We start from the raw sequence: 19743 nt of genomic DNA, 5'->3' as shown, positions 1-19743 counted from the left end.
TGTCCTCATGTAGTCTGTTCAGAAGTGATAAGACTTGAAGCGTACTCAGTGGGGACCAAAGTCTTTTAATGGATCCAAAAGGTGCATTTCTTTGAAAGGCTTTTCCTTGGTGTGACACTTCCTTGGTGTGCCAGTATGAATCACTGCTCAGGAAAATCATGCAAAGACTCAAAGGGCCTTGAAAATCATTCACTTGTCTGTAGGAGAACTGGTTAGAGTGTTTATGGTTGAGATTTCCCTCATTCATTTGTGGCACTTCCAGTATTGGAGACTCTTCCAGGAGTCTTTTAGCTCCACGTTTCTGTGCCTAACTACCATTATTACTGCAGATATTTTCTGAACATGTAATATGAATGTTCTGTCCTTTAGGCCTATTACTTCCCTCTGCCCCTGGATGTGGATAATAGTGTATTTCTTATTTTTATGAAGATTTTTTTTTAATATTACAGTGTTTGTCAAGAAGCTTGGAGCCTTAGGCTAGAGATGTTGCTCATGCTGTCCCTCTTTCAGGTATCGTGACTTTTTAAGAACTCCCTTCAGAACACTACAGAACTCACTCAATTTTTATGACTAGCTTGATGTCTGAAATACAGATTGTGTCAAGATCGCTCTGCCAGGAAAGATCAGCTAATACACAGGGTTGTGCCACCAATGGGGAAGAATAATATTTTGTTTAATATAATATCTCATTTCTAATGTTTTCATTATTATTTACTTATTTTTAAGATAGAAATTTGTCTTGCTGTTTGTCAACCTGCTTSTCTTCACAGCCTGTGAAGAGTAACAAGGTTAGCTCGCATTAGGCAAAGTCCACTGCTAGACTATTGCTAGAAAACATTTCCTTTTGTTGATCTATACGTAGAATAAATGAAACTGCTATGAAATAGGCATATTTCTGTGTCTGGAAGGATTGCATTTCTCATTCTGCCACCTGAATCAATTGGACACTGAGAATTAACTGCATTCTGGTGGAAGAAAAAATAATGTTGAGTTTGTCCTTATCTGAAGACATAAATGTCCCTTTGTGTAGGATGGCTCTTCAGTTGATTAGATACTGCCTTCTGAGGACTCAAATATTAGTGGCTCTTTGGGGAGAATATCTTTGTTGGAAGTGTTTTTGTTGTGCAGTCTTTGAACCTTTGAACCACATGCCCAAGTGGCGTCCTGTCTAAACTTTTCTTTACCAACTTGTTGCAGGAAAATAAATTTGAAAGGATTAAAGAATTCAAGTTTTTGGAAAATATAGTTTGTCTRTAAGAATATAATGAGTTGAAAGTTCTCAGGTGTTGGAAAGAGTGTTGCTTTCATTATCAAAAGGCATCAAAGGCCTGTATGTTTTAAGATACTGCAAAGACTGAAGATTCACAGGTAACATAGAGCAGGTTTTTATTTAAATGTGTACCACACTCTATAAAGCTGATGCACTGTGATGTAATGTCCTACAGTGTGTCTTACGATAATAGATTGATTTCTTATAGAATATACATTTCTTAATAGAACTATGCTACATATTTATTAACTTAAGCTTGTTCTGGAGAGTTAGGAGTGTGTGTACAGATACAAGTCCTTAGCATTTTATGCTTTTATTTCATACACATGTGTATGGTTTTAGATTGCGAGTTCATTTGGGTTCATGTGTATATATAAGATTAAAAATGACTTTGGTTTTCCAGTAACCTATTGAAGATCCATATAAAAGGTAAAAATCAGTGATTGCTATGTGGTATAGTTCAAGATTTCTACCTAGGGACATACAGGTAACTGTTGAAGGGCTTCCTGCAGCAGAAGATGCAGAAGACACAGTTCATAGCTCCGTGTGTGTGTGTAATTTACAGTCTTTTACAGGCATTTTTTTTCACTCAATAGTTGTTTATGGTTCTTAAAGAAAACAGGCACTTGCTATAAAGAAGTTCAGCTTTTCTGACTCTTCCTGAGAGGTGCTTGACAGAACGTTAATAGAAGGTATCTAATTCATGCATACTACAAGAAGAAAAAGGAAAATGATTCTTACTGTTCAAAATATCCGTTGTACTCTGCAGTTGATTTAACATGTCTTTAATATTTTAGCAAAGAGAGCATCCCTGTTTTTTTTAATACTTTTTGCATGAAACATCAGTATTGTTGAGACTTACATTAAATTAAACTTCTCTTTTTATTTAGGTTTATCAGTTAGATGGTATTCCCTTGATCCTGGACAACTGCAGCATTGATGACAACAATCCTTGTATCCTTTTCAAAAGAGTTCTAATCTACTGAGTATTGAATATGATTCATGCAGATATAGGTATGAATATATCTATGAGCATATGTAAGAATATTTGTGTGTCAGCATTACTTTCTCTTAGTACCGAAGTCCAACTGTCCTCAGGAATTTCTAGCTTGTTTCTAAATGCTTTGGTCAGAGGTGAGTCAGGAGTGAGTGAAGATGCTGGATAATAAATTAATTGATATGTAAGTATATTCTGCTTCATAAGATAATAAAAACTGCTGTTTTACAAATCTCAATGAAGATATTTGAGAGGTTGAGAGCTAATTGTGATTGAAATCTAACTTAAGAGTATATTTGGTCACTGCATTAGATAGTATAGCTTTCACTTCAAGTAGCATCTATACAGCAGACTGAAATAAGTAGGCGATAAATTCGGTATACTACTACATCTGACTGAAAAAACTTGTCCTAAACACAGAGATAGCTGGCAACCCATAATGAAAATACTTTTAAGCAATGTATTTTGATATGTTGATCGATCAGGTTGTTGAAATTGATGCAGGTTGTTGAAATTGATGCAGATTGTTGAAATAGTGAAGAGTTTTTAAAATAAATGATATAGATAGTGCTTCATTTTTTTTCTGCAGTTTAAGARCAATGGCTTTCTTCAGGATGATTTTGATTAGAAGAAAATAATTTTAAATTGCAGATAAATAGTTCAATAGCCTTAAAAGTCTTACCTCTTTCTGAACTGCCCTGGGTGGATTATTACTTCTTGTCAGCTGATTATTAACTCCTTTTAAGGTTCTTGGAAGTGCCTCTGGAAATCAAATGCCATTTCCATCCAGAATGATACCAGCTTGTTTATACAGAGCCCATGAAACATTTTTTTTAATTAAATGGAAAATAAAAGCCCAGTTGTTAAAAAGTAAGAATATTTAAGCWTGTTAAAAAAATGTGAAAATGTTATCTGTTCTCACATCTGCATGCTGTAGTACATCTTCTGCATATAAGTGTAACATAAATTGGATTAATTTAGGGACAAATGGTAACAAGACCTTAAAAAGCAGAGTGGAAGAGTAAGGGACGTTAAGTGTCTTCTAAGTTCCTCTGTTATATGTAAATATGTACGGTTTCTTCTTCGCTGTACCTGTAGTTTGAATCCTAATGACATGTCTTCTGCCAGTGCACCAAGCAGCAACATGGTGCTTCCATGGGCTCTTTCTGATAAGGGGCACTGGCCCATGCGGGGAAGGTTTAGCTTCCCCAAGCAGAAGAGAGAAATCCTAGTACGGAGTTTTGGCACTGAGTTACCCTTCCTTTGCTGTAAAGTGCAGCAATGCAACGACTTTTAAAATCTTCTTAAGGAATAATCATTTTAGCAGTTAGTAAAAGAGAATTAATTTTGAGGTCTCTAAAGGGTAATTTGCAATGCTGAAGGAAATGAAAAAAAAATACCATAGGAGGCTTTACTATATTTTAGGCTATTGCAAAACGTCTTACGCTTTCTGATACAAACTGACATTTTATGGCTGAACTGTAGAATTCTTAGCAGAAGATAACACATCACTTACTTGGTTTTAAAGACTTTCTAAATATAATGAGATTTCTTAATATGAGTTTTCATCGCTAATACATAGCTTACAGTATCAGCTATCTGAAAAAGTAGCATTTGGGAAGCGTGTGGACTAGCATGCTGTGACAAACTGTGCTGTGTCAGCTCTTGGAGCACGCTTTCTGGCTACTGGGTTTATCATTTTGGCCTAGAGCTATTCCTAGCACTATTGTGCTGCATGAAATGAATACTCCCCTGTTTCCCTCCTGCCTCTAACTTTCCTCCTCTGCTGCATTTTCAGCATGTCTCGCCCTGGGAAGCTCAAAGGGTTGACATTCTGTATTAGTCTCTGTTTTTATCCGCTTTGTCGTGCTTCCTGCTGCTTCCAGGCACCACAACTTAACTTCTCGGTAGCATGCGAGTGCCCAGCTCCATTGCATGGGATTTCTCTGAAGATATTTGATCATTTCTTTCCTCCTTAGGCTTGCCCAGTTTGTGTGGAACAAGGCTGTTTTTGTGGTGCACGTAGAACGAAGCAAAACTAGACTAGAAAGGCTACACACTTAGACTTAAAACATGCTAACGTTGTCCACGTTGCAATGTTGTGATTCATAATGAATATATTTGGTATGTTTTCCCTTTTCAAGAAGGATTCATTAATAGGAAGGAGGAAGTACGTAGGCAGCTCTTGAGATAGATGCTGAGAAAGAGTTCCTGACATTCAAATAGGGTCATGCAGCTTGACAAGATGATATAGAATGATGTAGAGAGAAAGTTCAATGTAACCCTTCACCAAGGCTTCCTTCAAGAAGGAATGTCCACACATTTTTCTCTTCATTCTGATTTCTAATGCCTCTTTTAGCAGTTTATGGTTGTGCTTCTCAGATTTCTTCTTGGAGGAAGAGTTTCCACCATACTCCTTTTATTTGAGAACTTCCTAGGTTTCTTGTTAGACGCTCTGTAGATACACATTTTCATTTGGGGTTTATCTATTTTGAAGACATCCGTAAGAGCTCTTTAGGATTTCATTATGGTTTCTACTTAAAATAGAGTTCATATAACTATTTTTGAAATGTCAGTAGCTGATTTCTGCCTCCAGATTCCACATGCAACCTTTTCCAACAGAAAATGTAGTTGTTGTGGTAAGCAATAAAACTTTTTTTGGTGACAGGGTGAGGGGGGAGTTATTTTTTCCTCAAATATGCAGTTCTTTAGAAGATGGGCTGCCATGTTAGGTATTAAGAGCTCTCTGTTCCATTTTGTAGAGGAGAGGTCTTTTGATAAATCATTTTATGGGTAGCATATGGAGAAACGTTGAAAGAGAAGACAGATCTTCTCTTAAATTTCCTAAATAARCTGCTCTTTGTAAACTTGTCATTACCTTAGAATTGCATCCTTTGCGACGTTGAACAGTTTTGTAATGTAGTAGATAGCAGGAGATTCATCTCTTCTAAGCTCTCCAGCTGAAGTTCAACTGAGATTGTTTGCAGTACGCTAACATCTTGAGTTTGAGTCCATTTTGGGAGAACTGTTATTGCATTGTCTAATTGCATCTCAGACAGACTCGAATCTTTAAAATTGGTGTGAACTGATAGTAGTTTTTCCATCAGGARTGTTCATAGGTTAAAACAAATAAACAAACAAAATAAACCAAAAAATCATTAATAGCAGTCATAAAGTTGGTTGTGGTAATTAAATACAAACTTTCTATACCTCTTGCAAAGATTCTTTGAATCTCTGTATTAAATTTTCAACTAATAAAAGGCTTTATGGTTTCAAGTAAGTTTAATGCAGTAATGCTGATAGGTAACAGTTGAAAACCTGGTATCTATCAGGCTTTTAGCACAGGGGAAAAGGTAAATGGAGAGGGACCAGGGAGATATGGTTCATTATAGGTCTTGTGGTCTGAAGACCTAAACTTCAAAGAAGGGTTGAATGTGACTTTAATTTTTTCAATACTCTGAAAATGTACCATCTTGGATTCACTGCATCCCAATCATAACTTTGTATGGGACTCCAAAAGAAGAAAAAAAGAAAAAGATGTTTCAAAAGGCTCTTTCCTCTGTTTCCTCTAGGAACTTTTTTTTTAATGTAACGACTGTTAGTTAATAATAAAATTTGTAACTTTTTTCAGATCTGTAATTTCTATAATTTCTTATACAGATATACAGTTTATTTCAGATCTGATTTTAATGTAAATTCTATTATTCAACTTTGCTTCCAAAATAAGAAATACTGTTTTGAAGATAGGATAGTCTTGTTTTTCAGTATGCAGACTTTCTGTTCTGCATTCATTTGGACAGACTTAAGAGATTCTCCTGCTGTGCTTATTGAGAAATTATTTCTGTGATTTTCTGAATTTAACTCAACTCAAATTGACTTTTATATAAGTGTCTCTATTATTTATACTCTAATTTGGCGTGTATCTGTTAGCCAAAAGTGGAGTGCTACTAGAAGAAAAAAGACTGCTGTGTAGTATGTACATGTACACACATATTCTTTAAAAAGTAGCCAGCTGTGTGATTATTCATGTTTTGATATACTTACATATCAGTTTGTGTGTATAAATATGTATTAAAAACAGCAATAACTGCAGAGCTGGCTACTTTTTAGGAGTAAGAATTAGCATTAGCAAAAGAAAAACTTGTTCTGGATCTGCACACATAGATCTTTAGTTAGAATAATGGATAGAATATATATACATAGAAAATATAAGTTAATTTTACAGATACTCCATCCTTAGTCTTCTTCTATTTTATTCAGTCCGGAAGTCATCTAAGAGGTAGATTGAAAACACTTTTGACTCATGGCAGCTGCAAGTGTAATTGTGGTTCATGAAACTCCTGGCTAAAGCTAGGAGGAATCAAGCTGCTATGGCCTACGACAATGGCAGTTTGTTTTTGTGAGATGCCAGAAAAGACTTTGGGGGGAACTGACAGGCATTTTATTCCTAAGTTACAGAATGCAACCTAAAAGAGGCCACATACTGTGAAAAAGCCTCACGGCTGAATAGAAGCCAGTGGAGAGAAAAAGCAGGAGTGTGATATGGCCTTTTAGAGTGAGCTACTGAGCTGGTGTATCTCATGTACATGTGCTGCTCTCTTGTATGTTATGTCTCGCATATCTTGTATGTAATGTCGTTTCAATGGATATGGTCAGCGGAGTGGTGAAAACGRTAGTGAGTTCTCCATACCCAGTCAAGATCTGCTCACTTAGAAGACATTGTCCTTTTCCTCATCCCATGGAGTTCTGCCTTGCTCTGTGAGCAAGTCCGAAGTCTACCTCAGCTAAATAGAATCATAGAATCATTATGTTTGGAAAAGACCTTCAAGACCAGGGAGTCCGTCCATAAACCCAGCACCACCATCAGGGCTAAACCRTGTCTCTAAGTGCCTCATCTGCACGTTTCTTGAACCCTAGCAGGATCTGTGACTCAACCACTTCCCTGGGCAGCCTGTTCCAATGCTTCACCACTCTTTCCATGTAGAAGTTTTTCCTAATATCTGACCTGAACATGCCCTGGTGCAACTTGAGGCCCTTTCCTCTTGTCCTCTCAGTAGTTATTTTGGAGAAGAGATCGACCCCTGCCTCGCTACAACCTCCTTTCAGGTAGCTGTAGAGAGTGAGAAGGTCTCCCCTGAGCATCCTCAGAAGTTCCTGAGAGGGTCTTCTTTCTTTCACCTTCTTCAGCAGGCCAAACCCTATCTCACTGTGGCTCTCTGTGTGGCTCACAAGGGAATCGCTCAGGGTTGTTTGATAAGGGTTCCTGTAGCTGGAGCAGTGGGCTCATTTTCTRAATGATTCACAAGAAGTTTCAAACTCTCTTGTTACTTCTGAGGGTGAAAAGAAAACAAAGTTATTCCCAAACATGTCTTGGTTTTCGCTTGGGGAGGTCTTCTGCCTCTGCCTGCCTGTTCTTGGCACTGTACATGAGGAAGTCTTTCCACTCAGGAAGAAGGTATTGCAAGTAGCTAGTCTTAATCTCACAGAAATATTAGTAGGCTCAAGTGGACTTTCAAGCCTGAACTGGATTTTTCTATAGGATGCTGAATAAGGTACCCAGAGTAGCATTACTGTAAAGTTCTGAAGAGTGAGGGTCTAGGTACATGGTCCCTGCCAAAGGGAATAGGAGGTATTCGTGTGGCTTAAGCCCAGTCTAAACCACCCTGGACTCTGGCCTTGGATCTGAAGAGCTGGGGTCATACAATTTCAACAGTTTCCATGCCTTTTTTTTTCCCTCTGCATGTTGAAACTCTTTGGAGCAGGATTCACCTATGAAGTGACAGAAGAACCAAGAAAACTACCACATCAGTGTTAAGCCTGGTATTCGGTAGAAATAAATTCTTACTCTAAGGCTGCACTTAACAGATGTGTCTTTGGCTCTGGGGAGTTATCTACTTGAGAGTGAGAACAAAAATTTAAGGTTTTCAAATGATCCTTCTCCATTTACTAGCTATATCCATATCCTATGGTGTTACCTTAAAATCTCCATGTTTATGGTTCTTATGAAAAAAAAAGACTAAGAGCACAGGAGAAGTGCAGTTTGCAGCTCTGAAAGAGATTCTTTGGAAATTAAATGAAAGTTCTCATTTTTTCTCTCTCACCCTCTTTTTTTGTGTGTGTGTGTTTGATTGGGGAATAAATTGGGAGTTAGAGTTCTGGCATTTAATTTCCATCTGCAGTTCATATGTAGTATGAGTTAATCATCTGTGTACTTCAGTTTATTTTCCACTAAATCAAATTGATGCTTCCCTATGAAATTTTAATTAGCTCATAATCCCCAAACACAGTAGAGTCTTTGGCAAGCATACACTCTGGTGGAAATGTCTAAATCCATGGAATTATTTTTAGAGACTTTTAGGCCACACTTGAACACAGATCAATATTGTGTTTAGATAGTTAACCAAGCTGTAATTCCTAATGGCAAATTTCAGGCTGCTGATTCCTTAATTTCAGGATGCACTGTATTCAGTGCACCTGCAGGATGGGAAAAGTACTTAATTTGGAAGCTTACTGGACAAACAGAAAATTATTCTTTAGAGAATGTATAAAATAATAAAAGAGATTGAGAGAGATGTAGATTGGAAGTCTTACATCACTCCTGCTCAGTTCCTATAAATAACRACTGTTGTCCTTAGTGAAGGTATGTGATACACATGGTCCTCCATGGACAGGGCTGGAGAATGTAAACAAAGATATATAAAATACAAGAAGGGTTCTTCTCATGTTGCCTTATATTTTTGACCCTTGAGAAGCACTGACTTGTTTGTATAAAAGTAAGGATTTGAAGTTAATAACTCTGTTTCTAAACCAAATATTGTTATGTTTGTCTTCTGCCCTAATCCTATTGGTGGATTTACATCCATGACAGGCTTGAAGGTTTGAAAGAGAGTGGATCTTCAGTTACCAGGCACACCAAAAAGAAGAATCAGAGAAAATATATCATTGCTTTTATTACTCAAGCAGCTTGCTTGATTTTTCAGTCAAGCAAGTAGACCTTCTTTTAAAAAAATTCCCCTCTGGGCTGAGGCAAAGCACTAGAAATTTGAGACGTTAAGATTTCTGGTTGTGTGTATTTTTCTTTTTTTCTTTTTTTAATAAAGCTAGGAGTGGTTCGGAAATATTGCTGAGAAAGGAATGCCTTCTGCAGCCACCTTATCATATTTCAGTCTTTTTTCTTGACATGATTTCTTGCTTGTTTCTTAAGAATAGGACCAATGCTCTGCATTGTGTCTCTATTCAGAAATGTTGCTGTTATCCCATTTCTGGTTACTCCTAGGACGTTGTCCCATCTCACTCCTTCCTGATCATTAGATCATTTTTCTCTCTCTATCCACAGTTATTTGTCTAGATCTTGCTGTACTTCCAACATGTTTTCCAAAACCTGACCTACCCTTCCTACTTCACTGAGAGTATTATCTGCAGTCTGTTCCACTGACCGTATTAATTTGTTCTTGTCTGTTAATGATCTGAGCTTTCCTCGGGAGATGCAAACATTCCCTGAAATTCTGGCAGATACAATTGGAACTAATGGTTATTTTGCAAAACACGGGGAAAAAAATGTAATTGGTTATATTTTTGGATGCCTGTTTTAAAACACCTATTTGTTTAACTGTTGTTATTGTTGGACATGCTCTGAGGGATGTTTTCTGGTGTCTATGAGACTAAAACTRGAGTTTCATGTACCTTTATTCTTTCCATTTTTTTGTCAAAAAATGATMATTGAAAATACTAAAAGCAGCGGAAGCAGAAATCATGCTATATGCCCCGAATCAATAAAATATTTGAGCGCAATGATGAAAGATTAGCTGGCATTCAGATGCTTTGCTGAATTAAGAGTATATGGTGTATGTAGAAAAAAATTTCTGAAGATATAAATATAAGGAGCTTCCATTCAAAATGTGAGTGAGCTTGTTTTGTCATCTACCTTAGACCTCTGTTAAATGATAATTAATTTGACCACATTTCAGGTATCAGCTAAGTTGATCTGTCAGATGCCAAATTTTTGAAAAATATGTTTGGCTTTGAAATTGCCATTTTCAGAGGGGATGTAGAAAAGCTGTTTATTTCTCTAAGTATGACTATAAATGCACCTAAATTATAGTCTTATTTTTATGTAAATGTAGTTTTTTAAATGTGTACAGGGAAATGTAAAATGGTTTTCTGCCTGATATTTAATCAGTTTGTTTACTGATTACATAGTTACCATCCTACCACCTTTTACTGCTTTACTTCACTGTTTGCTGCTGACAGAAGGTTTTAATATTATTTGATATAAGTGGTTAAACATAATAGAAATAATTTTTTTTATCGTAAGATAAGCTGAGACATTTTTAATAACATAGGCAATAGGAATGGACTTATTTATTTTAGCTTAACCTGTTGAATCTTTGTTACCTGCTACATGACTAATGTGAGTTTTAGATGTTAAAAATTTACTAAAATGGGATTAGTGTAACAGAAGGGCTTGTAAGAACAGAATAAGTAACTGTAGAGAATTAGCTTGAGATTGATCTAAAGTGTGATTCTTTTTCTTTTGAAACCAATGGATTCATAGTTACTCATAAATTATGGGTTTCTATTAAAAATGTAAGTCATAATTTAAAAAAAAATTGGCAGCCTAAGCTGCAAAATTGACTGTGTCATATCCATAGTTTTAAGCTAGTATTACAAGTTTGAGTATAGGAAAAAAAAAGTAAACTAGAGGTTATGGCTTATTTTTTTTTAAGTTTTGTAAGCTTTGAAATAACAGCTATGAATATAAAAATAGCCTGACAAARCTAAGGCAGTAGTATGGCCTGAGCAGCTCTGGAGTCCTGGATGGGGCAGAAATACTGTATTTAATTTTTCAGTTTGCAAAGGTATGTTGACATTGACTGCTTTTGAATCCACAGAGCAGGAAAGGAGGCACACAGGCACATAGACTATGGATAAAACGTTGTCTAGCTGGCAGACATTAAGATCTAATAGCAGCCTGGATATATAATTATTTTCAGCGATGCCGTGTGCGATCTGTTCACCCAGAAAAACTAGTGAACTGGGAAAAAGAAATCCCCAAATTGCTCTAGGTAAAAATGCCTCAGTAACCGAAATTGTTGGAGTAATAAATAGCACTTTAATTGAGCAGTGGGTATCGTGTAGCTGGAGATCACTGAAGTAGTTAAAGGCCTTAGAACTAAAACACATCTTTTGATTTGAGTGTGTCAGAACTGAGCAATATTGAAACTGTTCTTTTGAACGAAGAGCCCTGGCTCTACGTACAGGAGCATAGGTAGGAATGAAAGGGCAACTGCATCATGTGAGATTTAGGTGGTTAATTTCTGAACTGCTGGGGAAGAGCCAAAAGGAGCTGGCGACTGCATCTGCACTCAACACTAATAGCAGATTTTGGTGGACYGTGGTATGAAATTCTTGTGTCTGTGCTTCCAAAAGTATGCTTAAAAGTCCAGATGGAGGGAAGAGGTAAAAGAATTAGGCTTCTTGGTATATCTACCTCAGTGTCGCTGTTCTGTTCATGCAAAAGATGCRTATTAAGAGACTTGATCATAGTATGTGCAATTTCTTTTTTTTCTTTTTTTAATGTATCTACAATAAGTGTTTGGAAACAAATGCTAAAGGAATTTAAACTGGAGGYGTAAGTCACAGGCTGTAACAAACTGGAACAATTTGCCCAGGACACAGTGAAGTCTTCCCGTCCAGATTAGATGCCTTCCMGAGAAAGGCAGAGAAATATCCTATGCATGAATCAGAACTTACAGACTCRTTTCAGGAGTCACCAAGTGGTCTGGGTGATGTGCAGAAGTGTTGGACAGAAGAGGCGCAATTCTCCTTTCTGGTCTTAAAGAAGATCTGTTGGTGACAGATGTTTAGGTGGAAAAAAACCTCTCTGAAAATTATACATGAGATAAAACATACTTACCTATTATATATAGTATTGGGCCCACTTTAGGGGACCATGTAATACCATGAGAGCATTTTTAAGAAATGGACCCGTTGTCACAGCTAACCAAGGAGATGTAAAGTGACAAATCCAGCAAGGGTGCAGGTAGGCAGAAGGAAATGTGTCCAGCTGGTAGAGAGGTAACTGTGGCAGGTTAGTGAAGTCTGGAGGAACTGGGAAAAAAATGGTGTGCAATTGCGCTCTGCTGTGTTTGGGATTTTTTTTCCCGTTTGTTTGTCTGTTTGTTTGTTTGTTTTTCCTGTAGGCTGTGGTATGCTATGTGCAATGCTTGCAGCAGGCATGAGCAGCCCACCCCAGTGTTCCCGGCTGCAGTCCTGCGTTTATCTCTAGTGCAGCTTTGCTGCCACGTAGTGGTGGAGCTTGAAGCTTCTCGGGAGGTGGATGGTCCGACCATCCTGCTATCCCTTGGAGCAGGTGAGAGTTCCCTGTGGAAGGAGTGAACCTTTCCTTTCTGTTCCACAGCCAAATGCCACCCATAGAGGATCAGGAGTAGATGCCAGCCTCAGCACTCAGCATCTCCACCGTGGAGGCCTCTAGGTGAGGGTTATTGTGCTAAGCAGGCTCTGCAGCAGTTGGGTCAAGCAGTGCAAGAAGGAGCTTCCCATTCCCAACTAATAGATGGGGAACTGGCTGTTTCTAGCTTTTACACCCAGGACGGGGAGACTGCAGTCATTCATGACATTATTTGCTGGGCAACATGCTAAATAAAAATACAAGCAATCTAAATATTTTAGGCCTTTTTATTTTGAATTCTAGACATAATATTTTTAAATTTTGAATAGGGTAAATCTGTCAAGTTTTCTGATTTAATGACAATTCAGTATCAGGAATAAACATCCTAATAATTTATCCTAGAAATACAAATTAACTTCTTTAAAATAAGTAAATAAAAATTAAGAGGATAGTCTTAGTTCTTTGCATTCTCTGTGCTTACATCTTAAACAGCCATGAAAATTAGGCACAAAGTTAAAGGCACACTTGGAAGGAATTGCTCTAATCTTACCCAGCTCCTAGGACTTTGTAAAGCTGCTAATCTCCAGTCGGAAGAAMTGGGTAACTTGCAGCTCTCTTTGTAAGCAATTTGGCTGGCAGCGAGGGACCCAAGTGCTGAATGTCTCCTACGTGTGGGCAATCACGGCCCATTGATCCCCACTGTGACTGAGGGTGCCAGGAGCTGTCTGGAGCCCTCTTTAATGGTGGGAAGAATTATCTGCAAGTTGCTGTGATACCCAAGTACTTAAAAGGGCTGAAAGCCTTGAGGGGGAAAGTGTTTTATTTCTTTTCAGTGCGGTCCAGTCAGGTCTGTAAGTGGAAGTGATTCTTTCAGTGTGATGCTTTAGTGTTTCGTTCTYGTCTGTAGAACATTGAGAGTTGGAYTAAGTGTTGAAGACTGGAAAGAAATATAATTTGCAAGAACTGTATTTTAATTATCTTTGATTCCTAGCCCTATAGACGTATTCCAGACAAGCTCTTACAGAAGTTGAACTGCTCTACTTGTTACATAAAGAGAGCATTTGGTTAGAATTCCAAAGTGTTTTCATTGTCTTTCTTGATACGATGTTTGTRCCTCTTCCTATAATTGGTTTAAATTAATATTAAAATAATCAAAAATCTGCTTTGAATGAGGTAATGGATTTAGACAAGTGATACCCACTCTTATTCATTAGGTGAAAAGGCACCGAAGGAAGAGAGTTTTGTAAGTAATCATTTAATTAAAAAAAAAAAAAAAAAGAAAAAACCTGCAGTGAAGGAAACTGTCCAACTGAAAAAATAAAATGGTGTGAAGGTATAGAATAAAAAAAAAAATCTCCACTAAGGGTATTCTGCTTAGATATCTTTTGGAATTAATGAATGCGGAAAGGATCTAAGAAAAACTACATACCRACGTATTTCAGCCTTCTTGGCACTCATCTTTGGTATCCTACAGCAGTTAATGTTAATATATAACTTTTTACTACTTGCTTTCTTCAAGCCAACATACTTTCAACGTTACTTATGCATTGCTGTCTGTCTGCCTGGTCGGAGTCAAATCTCAGTGGTGACCATAACTATTATGCCTACTATTTTTCATCCATGGATTTCAAAGACTTTTGTAGAACAATTCATAAAGGTTCTGATGCCCATAATGGACTTTCTAATAGAATTTGACCTAAATTGGGCCTCCTCATATGAGAAGAAAAGGGTAGGATACTTTCCTTGGGAAATGGTTTATAGGTCCTACTCTCCAGTCGGGCACCACGGTGGGATATTGTTTAGTGACTCCTGACAGTATGTGCTTGTTATTTTATCCCATACTAAACTTTTCAGTCGGTCCTTCAACTCCTAAATCAGTCGCACAAAATGCTGTTGCGAGCCTTGATTCTAACAACATGTTCTGGCAGGATTCGTGAGAAATAAAGCAACAGAAATGTGAAATGTTCCCTTTGCAATTAGTGGATAAACTTCCTCAGGACTCAAGGGACCTAGAGCTTAATAGTTTGTTATGTTGATTGCAGAGAGTAAAATATTTCATCCTTTAAGGCAGATTGCCAGCTAATCTTCTCTCTCCTTTCTGCCTCGCTTCCATCTCCCTGCCGATTGAAATTTTGGTCCAGGGGAGGTTGGCTGTTGTGTTGTAAACTACTGTATGAAGATTTGTTACAGAAGCATGGAATATAGAACAAATTGTTTCAGTTTTCACTGTATGTATAACAGTAGTGTTCCATGTACAGAAGGATTTTGGAAAAGATATACTATAAACATGTACAAATGTTTGCTTTCATTACTTAAACACATGTAGCCTGTTATTGAAGCTCCTGCAAAATGAAATTAAAATTTCAGCKTATTTTCTTTTTTATGCCCTCCCCACCGTGAAAGAGATCTTCTAATTTTCACTTCCTTGTGTGTAATATTAATTAGACCCTGCAGAATGTCATCTTGGAAAACATGCAGACAAGTTTACCCAATCAAATCCGCCCTGCTTGCTGCATTTCTTCTCCTTTATGTAGCTTCACAACAAATGGGCTCATGCTCTTATTTGTAGTAACTATGGAAACTTTAGAAGCTGTCTTTCTAAAGCTGAGTATACAATAAAGTGCTTAAAGTGTTGGTAGGATTAGAGACTCTAGAATATGTTTAATTTTCTCTCTGTGCCTCTATCTTTGGAGAGGAGCAAGAGGGTAATGTGAATATTAGCTGGGGACTAGCTTTAATCTCTGCTGACACTTAAGTCTGTCTAGGTCTGCCCACAGCCATCCAAAGGTCTTAGCCTCACACAGCATGCGAACAAGGAGAGTCATACATATTCATGACTGAATTTACAATGAAAAACCTACATGCAGAAAAGAAGTTTGGAGTGAATGGAAACGTTATTGAAACCATTTTCCAGCTTCAGCTACAGTAGTCAATAATGATAAATGCCGTAATGATGATAGAGTTCATAAGATAATGGAGATGTCTTAGATATTATATAAGCATGAAKGGGTATGATAATAGGAAAGCATCCTTTGCTCTGGGTTTTAAAAGTGTTTTGTGCCAAAAGGCAGAAAGATGGTGGTAACGAAACTATTCCCAAGCCCTAATGCAAAAAAAAAATTACTGTTTTTTTTTTCCCCCCTGTGCGTGGCACTTCATGCAAGTGAGAACGATTACGTGTTGAAAATTGCATCTCTTTTTAGTGGGTAGTCTTGCAGGCAAGTGGAATTCATAGATGTATTTTAGGAACTTAGAGAAGCCTGCTGCTTCAGAGCCAAGGAAGGTAATACTGTATTTCTCACAATTCCCTGGGGGAACTTCGTGGTACTTTCTGTCATTTGCAAACTGTCCTAAAAGAGGCCTAGGAAAAAAGATSAACGCGATAGGCCTTGCTCATCCACATCCATTCACTTGCACACTTGACCATTCCCGTGTTTTTTCTCACCATTGGAGCTGACAAGTGAAATTATATGTAGTTTGATTTCTGTGTTTTTATTTTACTGTTTTTTTGGTATGCTCAAAGATGTTGTTCCCAGTGGAAATATTCTTCTTACATAAGTATTTTGACACTTGTCTAGTCATTTAACTATAGTAGTAATGTACTGGCCAGAGAGCATTAATTGGCATTTTTTATCATTTTCCCCTATTTAGGCTTTGATGTGGTACATTTTTTATTTGTATTTCTTAATTTCTCTCAGTACCCCACCTGAATTCAGCCTTTTGTCAGAAAGTTAAAAATGAAGGAGGTCTGTAGCATCTTTTTGATCACGTAATGATAACTGTGTCAGCGAAGGAGAGCTCTGCAGTTGATACTGCTTTAATACTGCAAATTTTTAGTTTCTGGTTCTGGCYGCTTGAATCTAAAAATCAGTATGAACTGCTACTAAAAGTCAGAGGGCTGTTTCCCTGGTGCATGTCAGTGCAGGACTCTGCCCTGGCGTGCACCGTTCCTGTGATGTTTGGCCAGCTACTCTTCATTTGAACCTTGTCCTCTGCGTTGATGCCTTGTGTGCTTTCTGTTTCAATCCCTCTGTCCTCTTTGGCATCTCAGTAGTGCTTGGTTGCTCATAAACTGTTATTTTCCTCCTTTTTTGTTCTCTCTTTGTCGTTTCCCGTCTTTTAAAATGGGAATTGCTGCTCTTGGCTGGTGGGGCATCAGGAGAGAGTGCGCTGGTGCTCAAAAGAGTGGGAAATGGGTTCRGTCGTTGCAAGACACGCAAAGAAAATAGTATGTGAAAATAGTAAAGATCACTGTAGGAATGCCTATGTGCAGTGCCTGCTGCAGTAGTTCTGCATTTTCCAAATGTGGTCAGGATAGATTTTGTAAGAGCATTCAAAGTCCATTTGGTGTATTCTTTTGGCTAAAGYTCCCCCCTTCCCCAGTTGAATTTTCCCCTCCACGCCCCCCCAGCAAATGCCCTTAAGAACAGTGTCTTATCTCTACACTTAGACACTGTCCAACCCAAAAGACGTCAAGGGGATGAGTAAATTATGCATATTCTTCTCCTGGATGTGAAGCTACATGCAGTAAATAATTGGTGCCCCGCAGGCAAACCACTTTTGTATGATTCAGAATGGCTCGCCTCCCGTACGGGTAACTTGGGAAAGATTCTATCGTAGCACAGCTTTTCAGCTGCGGAGTTGAGGCTAGCATCTCTGACACTTCRGAAAACAAGCACTGTAGTTCACTTGGAAGATGCCTGCCTGATAATCCCGGGAATTTGAATCCTTTGTCTGCGGCCCTGACATGTGCCTCAATCCTGGCCTCAAGGGACCACCTTAGAAGGTGAATAAGTTGCAGCTTGTGCCCATTTGAACATGAGCAGGAGCTKCTTGCTGGAGATGTTAGCGTCGGTTCTGTTGATGAGTTAGTGAAATCTCCCAGCTACTAGGAACTGAATTTAGATAGCATTAAAAGCTAGGTATTTTTAAGCGTTTCCCACATTATCTATGCTCTTCATGGAGTTAAGATATATTTCTCTACTGCTGCTTGTTTCTTCAGCTTTCACAACTAAAATAATTGGTCATCATCTTTGCTTGTACCTGACTTACAGCTTATGTCGTTTGCCTGTTCTTGAATGTGCAGTGTTGAAATATAAAGATTGCACATGTTGTGATGGACTTTTTTCCCCCTTTTTTTTTTTTAACAAAGCGTTACTAGGAACATCGTTGGAACATTTCAGTTAGTTGTAATTTTGATTTAATACAATATATTCTTTTAATTCCAGCAGTTCACTTGTTTTTTTTTTTATTTTTTTTATTTCAGGTAAATTTAGTAAGCTTGCCTGAAGTTAATGGACATGCCTCAATTAAATTTAAATTACCTTGCATGCAAGTATTTGCAGGCTTGGAGTCATAACCTGTAAACGTCTTTCTTTTCTAAACCCTTGATTTTGACTGTTTTTCTGGGTTTGAGGTTTTGGGGGGTTGGAGTGGGGGGAGTGGGTGGGAGTGGTTAAAAAGGATGCTTGTTAAATTAAGTTGTAACATCTTCCAGTTCCAGTTCCTTAACTTTGTCCAACAGTCGTGAACCAGTGGGCTGTGTTTGCTATCCGCAATCTCACTGAGCAAAACCAGAGAAACCAGGAGCTCATTGCACAGCTGGAGGAGCGAGGGCTGGCAGACAACTCTGTCCTCGAGAGTATGGGTCTGCAGGTAGAGAAACAAGAGGACAAGTTAATCCTGAGATCTGGTAGAAAAAAACCTTGAGGAACCAAATAGGAACAGTTGAATCACTGAAAGAGAACTTCTCCCTCAACATGTTTTCCTTTGTAAGGCAATSGAGTTTTCTTCAATTTGCGTTCTACTTGGATGGAAATACTGTGTTCTTTTTTTCTCTGAAAAACTGTCAAATAATAGTTGTCCCTCACTGTTACAAAMAAATGGGCACCTATAAATTTTCTGACTACCTGGAAAATTATCTGCTTAGGAAAGAAAAAAACCCAAACTTTTCACATGGGTGAAACTTTATTGCTTTCTTGTTTAGTAAGAAAATATCATGCATCTAGCATAGTACTGAGTTGTTAGCAATTTCCATTGAARGAATTATCATTAAAAACCCTACAAAGGGATAAAACTGCTTTGCAGCGTGCCTTAAAAGATTTATGGTGTGTCAGGGGTAAACAAATGAAAGCCATTAGTTTTTGATCAGTGTACTTCAGTATTTATACTTGTATAAAGAACAGCAAAACATCAGATGTACATAAATATTTACTGAATTAAACACGCAACATGGCCTTTGTGTATTTAAATTATTAGTAAATTGTGTTTTCTACCTTGTTACCTTTCAGTCCTCATGACAAGTATATTAAAAACAAAGCTGAAGCTGTTGTGGCAACAGATGCTACATTCTTTTGCACTGGGGCATGTCTCTGTTTTGGAGACTTGGGTGTTTGTTTGAATTTTATTTGTTCCTTTGGATGGTAAGTCAGCCCACTTTCCTTTCATTTTGCACTTCTCATGGGTTTTCTGAACTCTGGCAGACTCCTGAAGAGGTAGTTTCTCACTGTGATTAATTCTAGCAGTTTCTTTTCACCCCTCTGCCTTTCCAAAACATTGACAAAACTCATTTCCAGTTAATTAATTCAAGAGAGGCAGAAGAATGGAAAGCCCGGCCTCTTCATTTTGGGGACCCTCCTATATTGTTGCTGGACCCTGCCACTGTGGAATGTGGCATGAATGAGACGGTGGGAGAAGGGGGGGAAAGAGCTCACGGTTAACTCTCTGCGTGCCATGCAGTTGCTGCACTGACTGGGAAATGTAATCCTCCATGCCCAAAATGGAGCTAAAATTGCACTTTGATGACAATATTGTTAGCTCTTTTACATCCTTTTTCACTCATCTCTTTTGTCAGACAGAAGAGTCATGGTAAAGCTGTTGGTGGTGGTGTCGTTTAAATCCATTTTATTTGGAAGTGCAGGTTTATGTCCTAAAACTACCTGTAACACCAGCTCAACCAGGTGTCAAAGCTTGTGCTTCTGAAACTTCTTTCTTCACTTAACAATGGGAAAAAAATGACTAATATATAGGAATGCATAAAACTATTTGAGAGAATAGCCAGGCAAT

At 37.9% G+C, this 19743-nt stretch overlaps 1 protein-coding gene across 1 annotated transcript in view; it reads left to right on the top strand.

Annotated features, from left to right (window-relative positions):
• Positions 1 to 18811, top strand: part of ATXN10 (ataxin 10) — an 88439-nt gene extending 69628 nt beyond the window's left edge. The window contains exons 10-11 of the mRNA XM_026050374.1: positions 2161 to 2224; positions 18203 to 18811. Of these exons, the coding sequence (XP_025906159.1) occupies positions 2161 to 2224; positions 18203 to 18387 (249 nt within the window). The 3' untranslated portion in view covers positions 18388 to 18811. The remainder of the gene's footprint in view (positions 1 to 2160; positions 2225 to 18202) is intronic.
• The last annotated feature ends 932 nt before the right edge of the window (positions 18812 to 19743 follow it).

The sequence above is a fragment of the Nothoprocta perdicaria genome, unplaced genomic scaffold (assembly GCF_003342845.1).
Source record: "Nothoprocta perdicaria isolate Ctin4 unplaced genomic scaffold, notPer1 scaffold_68, whole genome shotgun sequence".
Classification (NCBI taxonomy): domain Eukaryota; kingdom Metazoa; phylum Chordata; class Aves; order Tinamiformes; family Tinamidae; genus Nothoprocta; species Nothoprocta perdicaria.
The sequence above is the reverse complement of the archived record's forward strand: the minus strand, read 5'-3'. Positions and strand labels throughout refer to the sequence as shown.